General features: G+C 37.2%; 2 protein-coding genes and 1 long non-coding RNA gene across 6 annotated transcripts in view; 1 reads left to right on the forward strand and 2 right to left on the reverse strand.

The window, feature by feature from the left end:
• LOC108167032 (uncharacterized) overlaps positions 1 to 3709 on the reverse strand; it is a 9608-nt gene extending 5899 nt beyond the window's left edge. Inside the window, exon 1 of the long non-coding RNA XR_001777426.1 lies at positions 3498 to 3709. This is a non-coding gene — a long non-coding RNA (uncharacterized LOC108167032). The remainder of the gene's footprint in view (positions 1 to 3497) is intronic.
• jazf1b (JAZF zinc finger 1b) overlaps positions 1 to 3984 on the reverse strand; it is a 17080-nt gene extending 13096 nt beyond the window's left edge. The window contains exon 1 of the mRNA XM_008432496.2: positions 3719 to 3984. Coding sequence (XP_008430718.1) covers positions 3719 to 3833 — 115 coding nt within the window. The 5' untranslated portion in view covers positions 3834 to 3984. The remainder of the gene's footprint in view (positions 1 to 3718) is intronic.
• The window catches only part of creb5b (cAMP responsive element binding protein 5b), a 53421-nt gene continuing 40125 nt past the window's right edge, over positions 3766 to 17061 (forward strand). Inside the window, exons 1-3 of one of the 4 annotated variants that reach the window (XM_017309572.1) lie at positions 3766 to 3854; positions 15368 to 15445; positions 15748 to 15841. In XM_017309572.1, coding sequence (XP_017165061.1) covers positions 15392 to 15445; positions 15748 to 15841 — 148 coding nt within the window. In that variant the 5' untranslated portion in view covers positions 3766 to 3854; positions 15368 to 15391. Of the gene's footprint in view, positions 3855 to 10047; positions 10350 to 10864; positions 11072 to 15367; positions 15446 to 15747; positions 15842 to 17061 lie in introns of those variants that run through there. The other 3 variants (XM_008432491.2, XM_008432493.2, XM_008432492.2) reach the window with 3 other exon arrangements.

Below are 17061 nucleotides of genomic sequence, written 5' to 3' on the forward strand. Positions count from 1 at the left end.
TTTTTTTTTTTTTTTTAAACTAAAGCTAACACCTCTGACACATGCAGCACCAGTCTGAAAGCCGACGATATTAAAGCCAGTCAAGCAACAAACAAGAACAACAGAGGTAGCTGAGCCCTGTCACCTTCAATAATAAGGGCCTGAAATATCGGATCAGGGGAGCAGATGTTGGAGCGAAGGGTCACGCTGTGGGGAAGGGAAGTTGCATTTTTGCCACACTAACAAATGTGAACGCTAAAAAAATTGTAATGGCACCGTTTGATGCGGCTTAACCTGAAAAAAAAAAAAAACGGCATGTCTTTTGGTTCTCAAATGCTATCACTTTTAAAAAGTACAAAATCTTTAAAATAATAAAAATAGATGACACGTTCTATTCATTTAAAAAAATATTGTCTCCCACTTCCAGATTCATCAGTGATTCTGAGACTTATTTTGCCGCCCTGGAACTAGAGATGCGTCAATCAGGCAACTTCTTGACTGGTTCCAATTTCCGTCTTTCTTCGAGGTCTGACCTGCTGATTCAGACAAAGATTGATTCCAGTTGTTTTGTTTTTTTTCAGTTTTATTTTTCTAAAGGGTACAACAGACAACAAATAAAATGCTGACCTTGTCTGACCACGCAGTTTGAAATATATCAGAAAGAAAGAACTTGCGATTTTAACAGTGCTTTTATAGATGCAAAATGGTGGGAGATGTTGACCTGCCAATCACCAATCCGAGTCATGCAATTTAAGAATATCTATGAAAATGGAGAACCTTAGCAATAAAAGGTAGAAAAACAAAGATTGACATAATGTGGAGGAGTCAAAGGGGGAAAAGCCTCCACAAATATTGCCTTTAAAATTTTGATCTTTTATTTCAAAGACGTAATCTTACACTTAAAAATGTGCTACGGCTCCCTAATAGTTAGATCTGGAGATTTTACCCTTATTGTCATCATCATCTAGCCCTGTTTGCCACAGCTTGAGTTAACTGAAACTTAATTAGAAAATGACTGTAAATATGGACATATTTCCTGACAATTCCTTCCTATTTTTCTTTTACACTTTTTTTTTGAAGATCAACACACATTTGCTTTCTGTAAATTACCTGTTCTCATATCTTTTGCATTTTGAAGACCGTCAACAAGAAATGGGCCTCTGTGTTACATCATGTTTATACAGCACAATAATTAAGGCAGTGCCGACATTACAACAAAAACAGCACTCTTGTGAAATCTACAGCTCCCTGCTGGTGAACATGTGTAAAAAAAAAAGGCCTTTAATTAAACCTTGCACTGAAACATTTTTTGTTACACTACACCTGCCCATACATAGATAAGAGTGCTGATCTCATGCTTGTGGAATTTGGATACATCTATACATAAAACCTCGTGCAATACTTTGCACCTGTTGGAATCCAAAAGTAAAAAGAAACATGTTGCATGTATTTAACTCCAGATAGTTCCATTGCTGATATAGATAGTATGATCAAAAACAGCTGATTTGAAAGTGGGAAGCAAAATAGTGAGGCTCAAGTGAACTTGGTCATCCAGTGACCTTCATTAAATGTTATTAAACGCCCCTCGAATGGATAGGAAAAAAACCCCACACAAAATAGCTTGAAAAATAAATGAATTAATTCAAAAATGATTTCTTGAGTGTATCCTGATATTAGTCCTGCTTCAATTATTGCATAATATTTAGGGAGGGGCTTTGATTGAAGTGGGATGGCCTGTAAATTTGACAACATCTGTGAGGCTATTTTATCTGCAGCAGCAGCAGCAGCAGTGTTGTTGAGCTGCTTGCAATCCCACCCAAAGCTGATAGGACATTAAACTGGCCTCCTTTATATGCAATGTTACACTTCTTGTTAAAGACAGTCAGTCAGAGTTTTACTAGCCAACACCAATTCCACATTTTTTTTTTTTTACCAAGTGTAACTTCTTTTTTTAGTACTGTTTTACATGCAAACAAACTTCTGTAAAAGTTCTTTATTTCAGTAATTAAGTGTGGCAGAGATTGACCATAAAGGAAAAAAACACATGCTGCAGATTCCTTGACAGAGAAAGTTGTTTAAAAGCAACAGAAAACGAAAGCATGAGAAGATTATCTTATGCATCAGATCAGAGCACATCTTACTAACCTTTATCTGTTTCCTAAAAACAACCAACGTCAAAGGTCATGCCGTTTGTTCATGTGTTTACAGACTAAAATGTCAGTTTTTATTAATTTAATGACTCAAAAAGTACATCTCCGGCAGATAACGATTTTATCTGCGTGGGCTGCCTATAGCTGTTTGAAGGCATGCCAAGTTTTTACAAAGTTGTGCTGTCAAAGCCTCTAAAATGTATCTGTCATGTTGTAGTGAGATGCCAGAGAAAGTGCTGCAGTGACTGAAGTTTTCTCAAGCTTTATGGAGCTTATTAACGGAGTTCTCCGCCTTCCCCACCTGTTGCTGTAATGAAATGACACCAGACTTTTATGGAACTTTTCAACCCTCAAAGGGTTAATAGGTGCACCATTCCTCTCACCCAAAAAACTGCTGGAGATATTTTTGACAAGCTATCAGCAGCATGTCGACCAAGCAGCTGACTGCAGACTGCCTAGTAGGGTTTGGCTAACTAATGTGCTAATATTGGCTGTTAGACTCCGAGTGTACCCCATAAAGAACAAAGCAGCAACCAAGAATTATATGCTGCATAATAATCCCATCTACTTGAAAAGCTTCTCCACTACTTAAGTGTTTGATCTACATTTTTGATAAAGTCCAGGTGTCAGAATAAAAACAGATGCAAAAAGTTCTAGATAAATATCAGAAGTGTAATAATCAATACTTTATCATCAGTAAAATAACTAGTTGCTTTTTCTCTTTTAAGTAAAAGTAATTTGACCCCGTTTTACTATTTCTGTGTAAAACATAAATGGTGGTAATATTAGGTAACGTTAACATTCTGGTCAATACGTTTAAATTTGGTCAGCATCCTCTTTACAAATTACTGCTAAGTAGAATTTTACAAACAAGATTAGTATTTAATAACAAAACAATATCAATAATAATGATAACATTTTTCCTTATGTAACTTAGCCAAGAGGTATAGAATATGCAGTATGAACCTAAATATTCTCTACAACAAGCTGACGGTAAAATCTAATTACAGGAAAAGGAAGAACAATATAATCACTATCTTACAAGACAGGTTGACAAAAACAAAAGCAAAATCACTAATAATGTTTGTCCAAAATACTTAATTTATTCTGAAAGAAGTTTGTTTTCTCCAGGCTGAAACTTCGTGAAGTGATAGACAAAGTAACACCAGCAACGCAGAAACGAGTTTTAGGATTTTTGCATTATGACATACTGAGTGCTGCTAGGCAAACATCAAAACGCTGGTAATTATTCAATGCAACCTAATGAATCAAATTTATAAGCGGCGCTTTGATCTCTGCTCGCGGCCTTGCCTCAGATGCCGCACGAGCGACTTGCCAACCCCACAAAGTGTCTCCGGTTTCTCTTACCGACTTATTTCAGTTCTCCAACTCTGTCAGTGTTACTGCTATATAGAAAGTAACTGAGCTCTTTAGACAGAAACGAACAGGATCCAGCGGAACATCAGCAGTCACCACACCTAGCAACCGGGTTGCCAGGACGCAGGAAGTAACTTGTTAGCTGTAGCTTCTAGTAGCCACGTTTGCTAGCTTCGGCCGTGGCGGGTCGCTCGGTGCTGTGCGGCTCTTACCGATGTGGTTATCCTCGATGTGCACGATGAGCTCGGTCAGGGAGTCAAAGTGAAGCCCGCAGCCGGCGAAGCTGCAAGCGTTGGAGAAGAAGGAAACAGCCGCGATGCCTGTCATGGTCGCCGTGACATTTGAAAGGTAGGCAGCGGTGGAGCAGAGGCAGCGGGGCAAAGCAGCGGTGAGAACAGCTGGATCGGAGCTGTGACTCCTCCGAGCTGCGTCAAACCAGCTGGAGACCGACAGCAGCACCGGATGTAAAGCTGCAGACTTTCATTTGAAAAGCATAACAGTTTTCTGATAAACAGCAAGCACGGATGTGGTTGAAACCGCACATCTACAGAAATTAGGCATGCAAGTATTATTTTTTTTAGTCGTTTATTTTCTTAATGTCAAAATAATTGATAATTTAGTCAAACGAGTTTTAATGATTATTACAATTACTTTGTTCATAATTCCACCTGGCCTCGGCTGTTATGTTTAGCTTGTTAATGTATTTAGCAGGGTCAGTCAGCACATATGAATAAACAGTAAAGTACTAAATGTGCGAGAGACAGCAGGCCCTCCTGAAATGTGCAGAGCCATCCTGAAGGCCATTTTTGATCTCTTGTTCCAGGATAGTTGTTACACACTCATCCTAAAAACCAAATGAAAAACAAATTCATAATCTAGTCTTGTGAGAAAAGTATTCATCTGCTTTCTTGTGATTTTGCCTTTTTAGATTGTCATACAACTTTCTCATACCAGACAAAGATAATCTGACAAAATACAAAAAGAGGTTTTTAAATTGTAGTTTAAATTATAAAGAGAAAAAGCTAGCCTTACCTTCCTGGAAAACGTAATAGTCTTCCTCACCTAATAATTGGTTGTTTTAGCTTAATTGTTTTGACCAGCATTGGCAGTTTGAGGTCATGCCACAGCACCTCACATTTTTCTCCAAACTTTGAGTAGGCATGCAGAACTTGCCTGAAATATACACCCAGCTTAGAAACAAACAAAATATTTTGTTAATGCACTTTAAAATCATGACTCTGTTAGCTTAACTATGACTTTTCCTGTTGGTAAAAAGCTCAGTTTGTCCTGTTGGAATCCAGATTCACGTGTGGCCAGCAGGGGGCCCTAACTATCCACAAACACAACTTCACCTTGATCTGACCATGACAACAGAAATCTGTAAAAATAATAATGATAAAGACATGGTTATGTATTTATCCAAGATGCCACAGAGTGATATTATAAGATATCCCTAAACATACATATGTCCTAAAATATATTCAGGGTATGGTTGAGGAACTTTATTTAGTTATGGGAGCTACATTTTGCTGTTCAAAATAATATTACTTATTTATTATCTAAGCCCTGGTTTTCCAGTGAAAATCTTGGTTACTTACATGCCAAAAGGATTGTTTAAAATATTTGTATTTGAATTTCAAAAGGATTTTAAAAAATGAAACAGTGTTAACGTTAATGAATGTATTTTCTGCAGCCTGCTAAAAGATAGACAGCCTGAAGTCATTAAACACATCTCTTTTTAAATAACTGTCCAGTCTTCATTACAACTGCACCAACGTTGACTAACTCAGAGTTTAATTTCAATCACTTCTAGAAATGACTCCAGATATTATTCTTCTTCCAAGATTAATCAGCAATTAGTGCAGTCGTTATGGATCAACAAGCAGCTCAAAAACAACTAATGGCCACAGAGTGGCAGTGTTAGTCTGGGAATAAATGTGATTTACATCAGTTCATTTACTTTTAGTAAAGTTCACAACCTTAAGGTAACAAGGAATTAAAATAATGTCCATGAGGTAAATAAGTTAGTCTAGTAATTTAAACCCTCAGTGCTCCTCCTCGGTTATCTTATGTCATGGTAATTTCATGTTAGTGGTATCAAAATACTGTTAGATTAATTTGGATATTTGAGATGTACATAAACTGATAGATAGTTCATTTTTATTCTTAAACCGTATGTAGGTTAGAGTTATTCATACAGTGAAAAGCGTAGGTTTTATGACAGCTTACCATAAAAACAACTAAAACTGAGTCTTTATCATTGTCTGTTTTAGTGGTGTGGTGGAAATGATGCAAATATTTACCAGGATAATATCAACCTCTCCACATTAACCATGTAAGAATTAATATTTAGAATTTTTCTTTAGGACTAATTCTTTGAAGTGGGCTTTTAAAAATAATAATAATATGAATTTGCCAGTAAATGAGAGTATTTTTGCAATATTAATTGATAGGAGGTGTCATTTCATTCATTCATTCATTCATTCATTTTATTCCATTATATTCACAGACTCCATGCCTCTGTGCCTTTCACACTTGAAGCCAAAGTAAAACAGTTTTTCTTGTTTTTACTGGAAAACGCTGTCAATTTATTTCATTGCTGTCGTTTTTCAAAGAACTGGATGTTTTCAATTACAAATGCTGGCTCTGCCTGTTCCAGTTATTTATTTACCATTTTACTTCATGGGTATAGTTATAACTAATTATTGCTCTTCAACTTGCTGCATCCCATAAATACAGATGAGGTAACAGATGTACCAGAGATTTTTATTTATTTATTTATTTTTATTTATTTATTTATTTTTTTATTAGAATGTACTCTTAAAACAAGCGTTGCATTCAACAAACTTCCTGTAATTCAGCTAAGAAAGATGAGCTCATGAGTAAAATGATTCCCTCACTACTTTAATTTTCAGCCATGGGTTTAACAAATCATCTTTATTTATTTATGAATAACTACTTAGCGTTGTTAAAGACAGCTAAGCAAGGAAGTACGGGTTATAAGTAATCAAGACAGCTAACAACACTTTCATTCAACTTTAAATGATGTGGACATCAAACAGTGCTGTGTGCTGGGAGAGGGGTGCCATCTTGAAACAATTTTCTGTAATTGTCTGTCATTGTTACCTTGGTAACCTTTGTTTTCTTTGGCTATGAAACTTGTGAAGATGGTGAAATATGCTATAGAAGGCTAAAAAAAAACAAAAGTTACCAAATTAAGCAACTTACATCATTATTCAGACACTTCAAGTTAAAGATGTAAAATGACCTGTGACGTAAAGCTAAACAGTATGATTTGACAAGTGATTCAAAAGAAGAAAAAAAAATACAATCTTGTTGCTAAATGGACATTTCTCAGAGGACAAGTGCTGAAGAGAACATTATATATATATATAAAAAATAAAAAAAACATTGTGGAAGCTGAAGTCTACTAAAAAAGAAGCAAAAGAGGAAATTTAATTCGAGTTATCTCCAATTTTTGTGCAGCTGGTGTGAGATAGTGGAAGAACAAAGATCACAGCATGTGGTATGTGGTTCACTTCTCAGCAATACATGTATGAATCATCACATTTTTAAACCGCACCCTTCAACCAAACATGTAGAGCTAATGGACAAAGCACTTTAATTTGTTAGAAACAAATCCTCCATTCAGTTCTGCGTTGATGTACAACTCTGTTTATTTGCCAGAGATGAGATAAGCTGTCACTTTTGTACATCTGAATTGGGTAATTGAACAAATTAAAGCAGTTTCTTGGTTTGTGTCAGATCTGATCGCGAGTTTGCGAGTTTTGTATTACCATATTTTAATTCTTGTTATGATGAAAGCAGAAGACGTTTAAGAACCACTGCATTGTGAAATTAACACAAATAAGACCATAATTTCATTTGATCTTTTTCTATCCATGGTTGTTATATTCACAATAAACACATCTAAACATGCAGAATCCATTTTCTGGCATACAGGATGGTACTCTTTAGTTTTAAGGAGTCATCTCACTGAACTGCCTCCTAATACTGCTCTTGATGGTTATAGGAATCACTTTTTGAATGCAGAAAAATCCCTAAGATTTTCTACCTTTAAACTTCCAACGTGCAAATTACAATGAAATGAGTTTCTAATTCCACCTGAAGGCTTAGCAGTTTTACATTTCTTAGTCTCCACAAGAGATATTGTTTACCTTTGCATTTTGTGTGTTGCACTGTACACAAGCAGATTTATTGTGTGATCAGCAGTGCAAACAGAGTTTTGTATGTTTGCATTCAAGCTTAACTCTACAATAGAATCACAACTCTGTTCAAAGTTTTTCTGACTTACAGCTATTGTGACAAATAACCAGACAGTCATTCAACATGTCTCGCCATTGACTACCTACCACGTTTTTTTTTTTTTTTAAGTTGGAACCACAAGCAGTTTACATAAGAACAGCAGTCAATCAAGATTAAGTCTTCTTGTTTCACAATATATCATTATGTCCCTCCTTTTCTTCCTGTACTATTGCTCAGCTTTATTTTTCCAAACCTGCATATTTTCAGTTGAATACTTTCTAAGTTCAGTGTTGCCTCGAAAACCTACCCAAATAACTCTGCACCAACAGCTATTATCTATCTTGTATATAAGTTTTGTTGCCAGACATCATTTTACCCAGAGACGAAGCTATAGGACCTGATTGCTCTAGTCTTCCCCACTCTGCCATCCTAATGAGGGGCTGTGTGATGAGCTGAAGATGTTTCCTGCCCTTTCGGATCCAAAACCTATCGTCAGGATTCTAGGAATACAATATGGTATAGTTAAAATTAATCCAAGCTGTATATTTTGTTAAAACAGCTAAAATGGTGAGGCTTTGTGACCACACTTATGCATGCGAGGCAACCTTTCAATTGTGTGGTTATATAACCGCACAATTTAAAACCTGCAAATCACAAAGCAGTGATGCAACTCTAAGCTTTACAAATAAGTGAGCAGCAAATTCAGAATCAGATGTCAGATGCTCCCGTCAGTGTCCGTTTCAGTATTTCTATTTAGAAACAGAAAAACGTTAAGACGCTTTTGTTATTCCTTCTTTACACACCTGGTGCAATCATCCTCACTGGCTCTTCAAGGTGATCTTACCCGAAAGCATCGCACAAAGGCATAATCATAAAAGGGTTAGTATAATATAGATCAAATCTCCTTTAGTGTGGGTCACTGACCCAAACTGTATCGGCTCTTTCCAGTCTTAATAGTCTGTTCTTCTAGAAGCATAATGTTTGGATTGGTTGGGAAATATATTGGCAATAAAGAGACAAAGGGATGTCATAAATGTTGATTAAAGCTCTGGTTAAAAGACAGAGGCGGAGAGACCCTGAATTATGAGGGCCTTTCAGACTGCGTTATTGTTTCGGTGACAGAGCTCTTAGTGTGTCTAGTGGAGTGGTCGCAGGCCAGTGGTAAACATTTCTCAATGTGTGAGGAGTCATTAATCCCTGGAGTGGAGGATGGCTTCACTGCTACCACTGTCTGTGGCCTGAGAAATCACAGCCAATTGGCACCAGCAGGTCACCACGGAGCTGCAACTCTAAAGTGTTATACGCAGATGTCTAAATCTCTGCTAATGTGCTGGAGCTAAGGCACACGTTTCAGAAAATCAACTGGAAGGTTTTACCTGTTGTTGATGCCACACATTCATTCAGAAAGGTTATCATTATTAGGGTTACATTTTTTTTAAAGAAAAGATAAGAAAACCACTTGTTTTTGTCTGAAACAGAAAATGCATAATTTCTCCCAATGTGGCTAAAATAATATCACACTTATTATTATTGTTATAGTACGGTTCGTTATAGATATAGCAAGGTTATCTGTACAAAAATGTTTTAAGTAAAAATAAATAGTAAAAAGTAGTAAATAAATAGTAGGAAGTAGTTCAATTTTATGGTGTTTTTACAGGGTTATTTATCACAATATTTATGTATTTTTGCTATTTTCAAACAACTTTGTTTTTGTTGTAGACATGGGAAAAGTGTAGGGGCCTTATTTTCAGCCAGCTGACAGGTAGTACACAGCAACAGATGAGGAAACAGGAGTGCTGGTTTATACATCTAGTATATATACATATATATATATATATATATATATATATTTTTTTTATTTTATTTTATTTTTTTTTCAAGCCAGAACATGTTAAAAACACAGGTACATTCTTAGTGCATATTGAGCTAAACAAAACTTTAAATTTAGGTTCATTATTATTATTTATTATTATGCACTAAGCTGCATAATAATAAATGCAGCTTAGAGAGAGAGGGAGAGAGAGAGATAAAACCTATTTTAAATTTAACCAAATGTCTTCCCCGTCCCGTTCTGTGGATATATTAAAAGCGCATGCGCAGGAAATAGAAGAGTTATTTAGTAAAATTTAAAATAGTAAAATTAAACAAAATTCTTTTGCAGCCGAATGTCAGTCCTGGATGCAGCCTTCTCCTGCATCAAGCTGCTGCGTCCTGAACCCAGTTCAGAGCTGTCACTTCACCCGCCTGTCTGACTGGTCAGCAGTGTGACCACTGCTGTGTCGCACCACACCCACTCCAGGACCAGCCGGTGTCCCGTCCATGCTTCTGGGCGTTCCTCCACTAACCCCACTCCGCCCGCGCCGCCCCCCTCGTGCAGGGCCCGCTATGATTTAGAAGTTCAGGAATCCCACGTGACGTCACCCCGGGGTGACGTTATGCTTCTCTAAATAGATCGCATTGTAATCCTTTCTCAGTCCAACGTGGTTTCTTCTCAGAGGCTGCTTCACATTTTCTACACTTGTTTGGTAAGTTGAAAGCCCTGCCACCATGCAGACCCTCTTGCACGAGCCTCTGCAGGTTTGTTGACTTTGTTTAAAGCGATATTTTTTTTGGGTGACTTTTTTTTCTTTAATGCAACAGCTTGCTTTCTTGTTCGCTCCAGCGGTTTGGATGAAGATGTTGATTTTCTTCCTGTTTCGCAAAGATCCAGGCGTGCAGCTAAAACGACCGCTGTCTCCCGCGGGTTTTGCTAGATTTAACGGATTGTCATCTCACTTCATTGCCAATGTGTGGGCCTGTATTTACTGTTGTTGAAGTTGACACGGAGTCAAGTGCCGCTGCAGCTCTCGGTTCATATAGTCTGCATGGACTTCACTTCACTCCCACTTCACTTCAGCTTCCAACTTCTAAACAGGTTTATGCAGCGGGGCTCGTTTCACTTCACCCTGGCGCTTCTATCAAGTTTAGTCTCTTGCTCCGAGCTGCATCGCTGCATCATTGTCACGCCTGTCCCGTTCAGGGATAAAGCGCAGCCGGCGACCGTCCCGGACTCTGCGTGCTGCGGTTCACCAATGATGGTCTGGAAAACGCTTCTGCTGCTGTCAAGCCAGTTAAAGAGAAACAAACGACGCTTCTGTTGTTGTTTTTTTTTCATTTTATATATATTAAATTGAAGTTCTCATTTGTTATTTTTTTTTTATTTTCCCCCCGAAAAGCATAATGTGAGCAACATTACGTCATCCTGCAGGCTCGTCGATATTTGATTAACCGCGGAGATGTTGAGGGCTACTTTCAGGAAGGTTGTGCTGACGAGGCGCGCTTTGTTTCTATACGGCTTGAAGGGAAGAAACACGCTTTAATTATATGATTGCTCCTCGGCCGCTGTCATTATGTTTATGTGACAGCGCTGCCAATAACCACTTTTCCTTCATGTACACTCTAAATTATGCTTCCGGTTTTACTGTTTCACCTCGTGATTTCTTGAATTAATAACATTAATTAAGTGGCTTGGTAAATGAAATTAGGTACAACGTCTGGGTTTTATTTGCTTACTAGAAACCAAATGTTTTTGTCTAGTAGAGAGGTTAAGTACGAAAATAGCTTATTGAAACTCCAGTTTAACTTGCCATTATTAGCAGCAAACGAAACATTAGTATGTTTAATGTGACGTGTTTTTGTTTCGTTGTGGGGATAAAGTAGAACCTTATAAATGCAAAAAAAAAAAAAGTTGTAAATTTCAAGGGAACTGCTCAGACTGCAAAATATCATTGAAATAATTAAATACGTTAAATTAGGACTTAATTTGTAACAAAAATAGGCAAAAACGTCACAAAAAGCATTAACCACTGCATTAACAATTGTGACCTGCAAGTGCAGGAAGTCTAGCTTGTTTTAATTTGTACCTTGCTACAGATTTCTTCCATATTTTACGCAGGCTTGATTGCAGTCTTGAGGCTGATTGCACTGGTGAAATGTGACCCAAACTGAGTTTATTTGTTGATGGCTGCTTCCAGTACTCAGGGTTCCTTTGTAATGATTGAGCTAATGTAAAAAAAAAAAAAAAAAAAGAAAGAAAGAAAAAGAAAAGAAAAGGGGTAAAGTGACAGTTCAGTCTGGCCCCAGAGCTTTTGTTCCAGAGTAGCACTTTTAACTCTCAGGTTTATTTCTGATGTCTTGCATTGAAATCAAAGTGTTTCTCCAGTTTAGGGGCTTTATTGCAATGGTAACCTCCTCTGTTGTGCAAGACAGTTGCAATAAAATCAAGTTTAGATCAGTTATTTGTTACATGAGTGGATCTGCAGCAGAAGTTGAAGAAACTGTCTTGAAAAAGGCCAGAAACTCTGCCTCAGGGATCGCCGTAATCCTGCCTTGAACTTGTGCTGTCAAAAGCCAAGGCTATAGGAACGTACAGATTTGAATTGCTCTGCGTGTTCATGCTCGCTTTAACCTCTTTGCACCTCAACCCCTCTTTTCCTCACCATATTGTTTAAATTCTAATGCGTGGTCTACCTGGAGAATTCCTCCCCAGTTCCTCTTGAAACCAAATGCTTGACCCTAATCCTTCAGCTCGCTCACATCAGGGTTTAGTTAATGTTATAGTGTAACCAAATTTCCTCCGCTAAACTAAAACATCAATATAAAATGTGGGCCAAGTGCTCTTTCCAAGAGAGGGGCGTTGAGTACTGATAATCTGAAGTGTGAGAGGTATGGGGGAATTCGCAAAGGCATTTTTGGAATTAACAGTTGAGTTTTATGCATCATATGGTTTGGATTTCCTGGTAACTCTGCTGAAACAATCAAACCCAATTTCGGGAACCGGAAGTATGTGTTTGTCGGCCTTTATATTAATTCTCATGCTAAGGACTTTGATTCTGATTCTAAATAATAATTCCCAGTGATAATTGTATGCATCGTTTACTCCGTCAGCAGCGATATGATCATCCCACTTGAACCTGTATAAATAGATCATGAGAAAATAAGCAGAGTGACACGAGTGGCAGAAACAGTAGAAAACTCATTTGAGTTAACAAAAAGGTGACAGAAATGATTCAGAATTGAAATGACTCTAACGACAGGTCTGCAGGCTCAGGTCTGTCATCCTCTGTTTTAGTTTGAACTTGGAGCTCAAATCACCAGCGTTGGTTGTGTTTGTTGTAGCAAAGGAGACCAGGTGAGCTTTTAGAGCCCGTGAAGTGGAGCCTCAGTGCACCGGGGGGAAGGAAAGTAAGACCTGATCACTTTGCTCTCTTGACAGAAAGACCCTGTCCAGACCCTGTTTTGCAGGCTTGGTCATGAAACACAACTTGTTAGGCAAACACCACTGCTTGACATAACACAATATTAGAGTGTTTTGACGGCGCTTCAGGAAATAGCCTGTACCCATGAAAAAAGGGACGCCTAAATAGTGTGTGAAAGTATTCATGTTTGTAGTTTGAAGGGTGGCTCTGGCTAAATCACAGGTGTGTTGCAGTTCTTGTACTCATGACAGACTAACACGAAAGAGAAAAAAGCGATAAATGTGACTGCTGAATGTGTGAATCACACCGCCGCAAAACTGTTCACAGCAAACAAGAAAAGAAAAGAAAAACAAAATCAAGAATGGGATTAATTAATGTTTTCCAGATCGGTAATATGACAGGTGATGTAACAAAGTCGCAAGCTTTTGATGATGTTCCGATATCAATGGGGATTTTTAAAAAATTTATTTCAGTGTCAAAACAAAACAGTAATTTAATTACTGACGCTTCATGCCAGTAATGTTTCTACTTGTTCTCCACACCAACAGATCTACTTGTTTGTCGTAAAGTACTAAAGATAAAATAGGTTTGAAGGTTTAATTCTAAAGTTGTGTTAATGTCTGGCATTATAATCTTGATGGGCTGCACTTCTGTATCTCTCTACGAACCATTATCGTCCTGGAAAATGTTAACATCTGATACTAAAATATAATGCACTAATTGAAAAGGGTTTTAAGTGTTTTTTTAATCTTTTGTAGAATATAATAATGCTCTTGATCATGTGAAGAGCTCATTAAAATGTGTTATGCTGTGCAGTTTTAAAAGTTTAACAAAGGCAACAACTTGTGTATCTGTGAATAATTTAAAATGATACATCACTCATAAATGAATGTTGCATTTCATTTAACTATGAGGTTCACCCTTTTGATGGTTTTGCTTGTCCGAGGCACTGCCAAGATTTAGGAAGTGGAGAGACTCAGCATAGACAGTTACTGTTTTATTTACTTTAAACAAAAAATGGCAAACATCACCACAGATTTTTCTTAGGTTTAGGCTGAAAAAATTCTTTTTGTTTATATATGAAAGACTGATCTGATTTGCCAATCATCTTTTGTTATAGCTTTTTTTTATTTTGCTGTTTTTGTTTAGATTAGCTGGAAAAAAACCACGTCTACCTGTCGTTCATGTGTTATTTATTGGTTACGTCCCAAAGTTTGAAGGTTGATGCTTTATTCTGCTGTAAACAATTTATATTTCACACATACGTGAAGATCACAATTTCATTTTTAAAATGTGCATTTCTTTCCTTTTTTTATTATGCCACAGTTCCATTTTATTGTTTTTTTTTAAATAGCTAAATAAGAGTCAAGGAACACATCTTTCTAAGATGTTTTGTCCTCTATTTCTCTCATAAAACCTAAAATAACAGCTGAAGTCATTTACTTTTGAGAAGTTGGAGCTCATGCACTCTTGTAGCACACTGTTAGCGTGAGTGCAGTCTAATTTTTAAGGTTGTTTGTCATAGACCAAATGGACTTCTGCCATCTAATTATATTTGTCTGCTGTGACACCACTTCCCTTTCTTATTTTTCCACAGAGAAGTGTACCAACTAAGTTCAATAATATTGCAAGAAATAACTAAAAAGATGAAGATAAAAAGTGACTCAATTAAAAATATTTTCCATTGAAGATTTATTTTGTCACTTTACTGTAAAATACAGATGAGTGTTAAAGTTAGAGGAATTTTTGGCATCGTATCTGGAAAACTAGCCGTTTTTGGTCTTAAGATTAATTACATATTTAAGACATGCTTTATTACATAATTTCTCAAAAGTTACAGTAACCCTTAAAGCTTTTGTTTTTATTGTTAATTGTACATTTTAGTTAGATGCTGCATGCATATTGTTTTACAGGGTAATATGATAATGGAAAACATGTTGCTGTTGTGATATTCATGTTTTTATTTTAAGACGAGGACATCATTTGCAAATACTTTTCTCAATCTACTCTTTGTATTTCTTAAATAAATAATATTAACTGTGTATGTAATTTCCCCACCTCGTACTCGTGCGTAAGCATTTTGCCCTCCAAAATCTTTGTCAAGGTCCAGTGTCAGCTGGCCATGTTTGTTATGTTATTGCAGAGTTGCAATGTATCTAACTTTAAATAGAACATGATGCACAGCTGCAACTACTATGTTAGGCAAATGATTGCAATTTGATCAATTGTGCAGCTCTATCTTTTTGTATAAGTTTTAATAATCTGTTTTTAAATGGCTTTGGATTAAAGCAAGCAATGTGCTTGATCTAGAGTCAGTCAGGTTCCCTTTTTCATTCATTTATATGTCTTCTCTTGCAGTTTTATGAGACGCTGGCCAGAGGGATGAACTCAGACCAGGAAAGGCCATTCGTGTGCAATGCTCCTGGCTGCTCTCAGGTTAGTGTATATCTATAAACGCATATATGGGGAGAGTCACACAGGATGTCTATGTGCACATCTCTACCTAACAGCACACAGAGCAAAGAGCAAATCTAATTACAAAGCAAACAGCCAGAGTATGATATTTAGAGCTACACCAGTTATCTAGCATCTATTTTCTAGTTTAAGAGGTTTCTCCATCTTTTTTTTGCCTTTGGTCTAAACTAAAGGCAATTGTCTAAAGTACCCTATTTTCCTTTCCATTAACTGTTCTTGCTTTTTTTTCCTTCTACATACCTCGTGGTCTTAAAATCAAACAGCGTTTTCCCACGGAGGACCATCTGATGATTCATCGTCACAAACATGAGATGACCCTTAAGTTCCCCTCCATAAAAAACGACAACATGTTATCAGGTGAGTTACGTCGGCATCAGTGCAGACCGATTTGCTTCTGCAGCCCAGCAAGTTTCTGATGCAGAGGTGTGCCACAAGTGACTCAACCACAGACATACTCATCTGTCATCGCAAACCTTTATGGCTAGTCCTATACGAGCTGTTTAAGGTAACGTAAATCATACGGTTTGCTAGCCTACGGCTCAGGAACTTGCTGTTCCTACCGTTTGTGGTCACCATATTGCGCTTCTTTTTCTGCATAACACTTTGAGTAATTTACGTCTTCAAAAATTTTTTAGGTGAGTTTTAATTTTTAAGTATAAGCGATTATAGTCACCTTATCTTGAGGTGTTGTAGAGACTATGCCTCTCCAGCTATTGTCTAGCTAAACCAGATTCTATCCTCTTTATTATTTACACCGTTTGGACTACAGGATCAGCTTTTGCAGGCCGAGTGTCTCATAGTCTTCTGTCTGTGTTACAAATTCTCTGAATTACATGTTGAACTCAGGAGAAAATGGTCAGCAGTTTACCATTACCCATAAGCTAGAGCTTAGTCACACATGGTAATGTGTCTAAACAGTCTCCTTAGCTTTAAAATAAAGTGAACAGTGTTTGCTTTTCACTGGGCAGCATCCTGGATAAAAATTAATAGCTTCCTTTTTTTTTGTAAATTTATTTATTTTTTAGTTAGAGCTTAAATTAATATCTCACTCTTACTCTGGATAAAACTGTATTTTGGTTTCACTAGTCATGTTGAAAGTTTGCGTCAATCCCCAGTCTAGCCAGTATGAGTAAACAGACCATGAAGCATGCTTTTAGCCTTTGAAACAACCGTGATCCTAAAATCACCTTCAACTGTCTGAAACCTGATATGTGTGCACCCCCCGCCCCAAGAACATCAAGCTGAACGATGCAGCTTTCAGCTTTCGGCTGAGACCCCCCTCTCAGCGGGAGGAATCTGTTCTTTGTCGGCAAAAATGGTGCTGTCAAGGGAGCATCTCCCTCTCACTAACTAAAGGCTCTAATGCTTTTTAAAAAAACCAAATGGGTGATGGTAACTTAGAGTGCCTTCAAGCCTTTTCTTGTTATGACACAATGTCTTTTATTTGTCAATCCCCTAATTAAATCTATTGCAACAAATTTCTCAAGTTGCTTAGTTAGTAAATGTAATCTACATGTGCTTAGTTTAATCTCAGTATAAAAATGAAGACTTCTAAGGTGAACAGATTCATGAAGACC

Source organism: Poecilia reticulata, linkage group LG16, assembly GCF_000633615.1.
Source record: "Poecilia reticulata strain Guanapo linkage group LG16, Guppy_female_1.0+MT, whole genome shotgun sequence".
NCBI classification, from domain to species: Eukaryota; Metazoa; Chordata; class Actinopteri; order Cyprinodontiformes; family Poeciliidae; genus Poecilia; species Poecilia reticulata.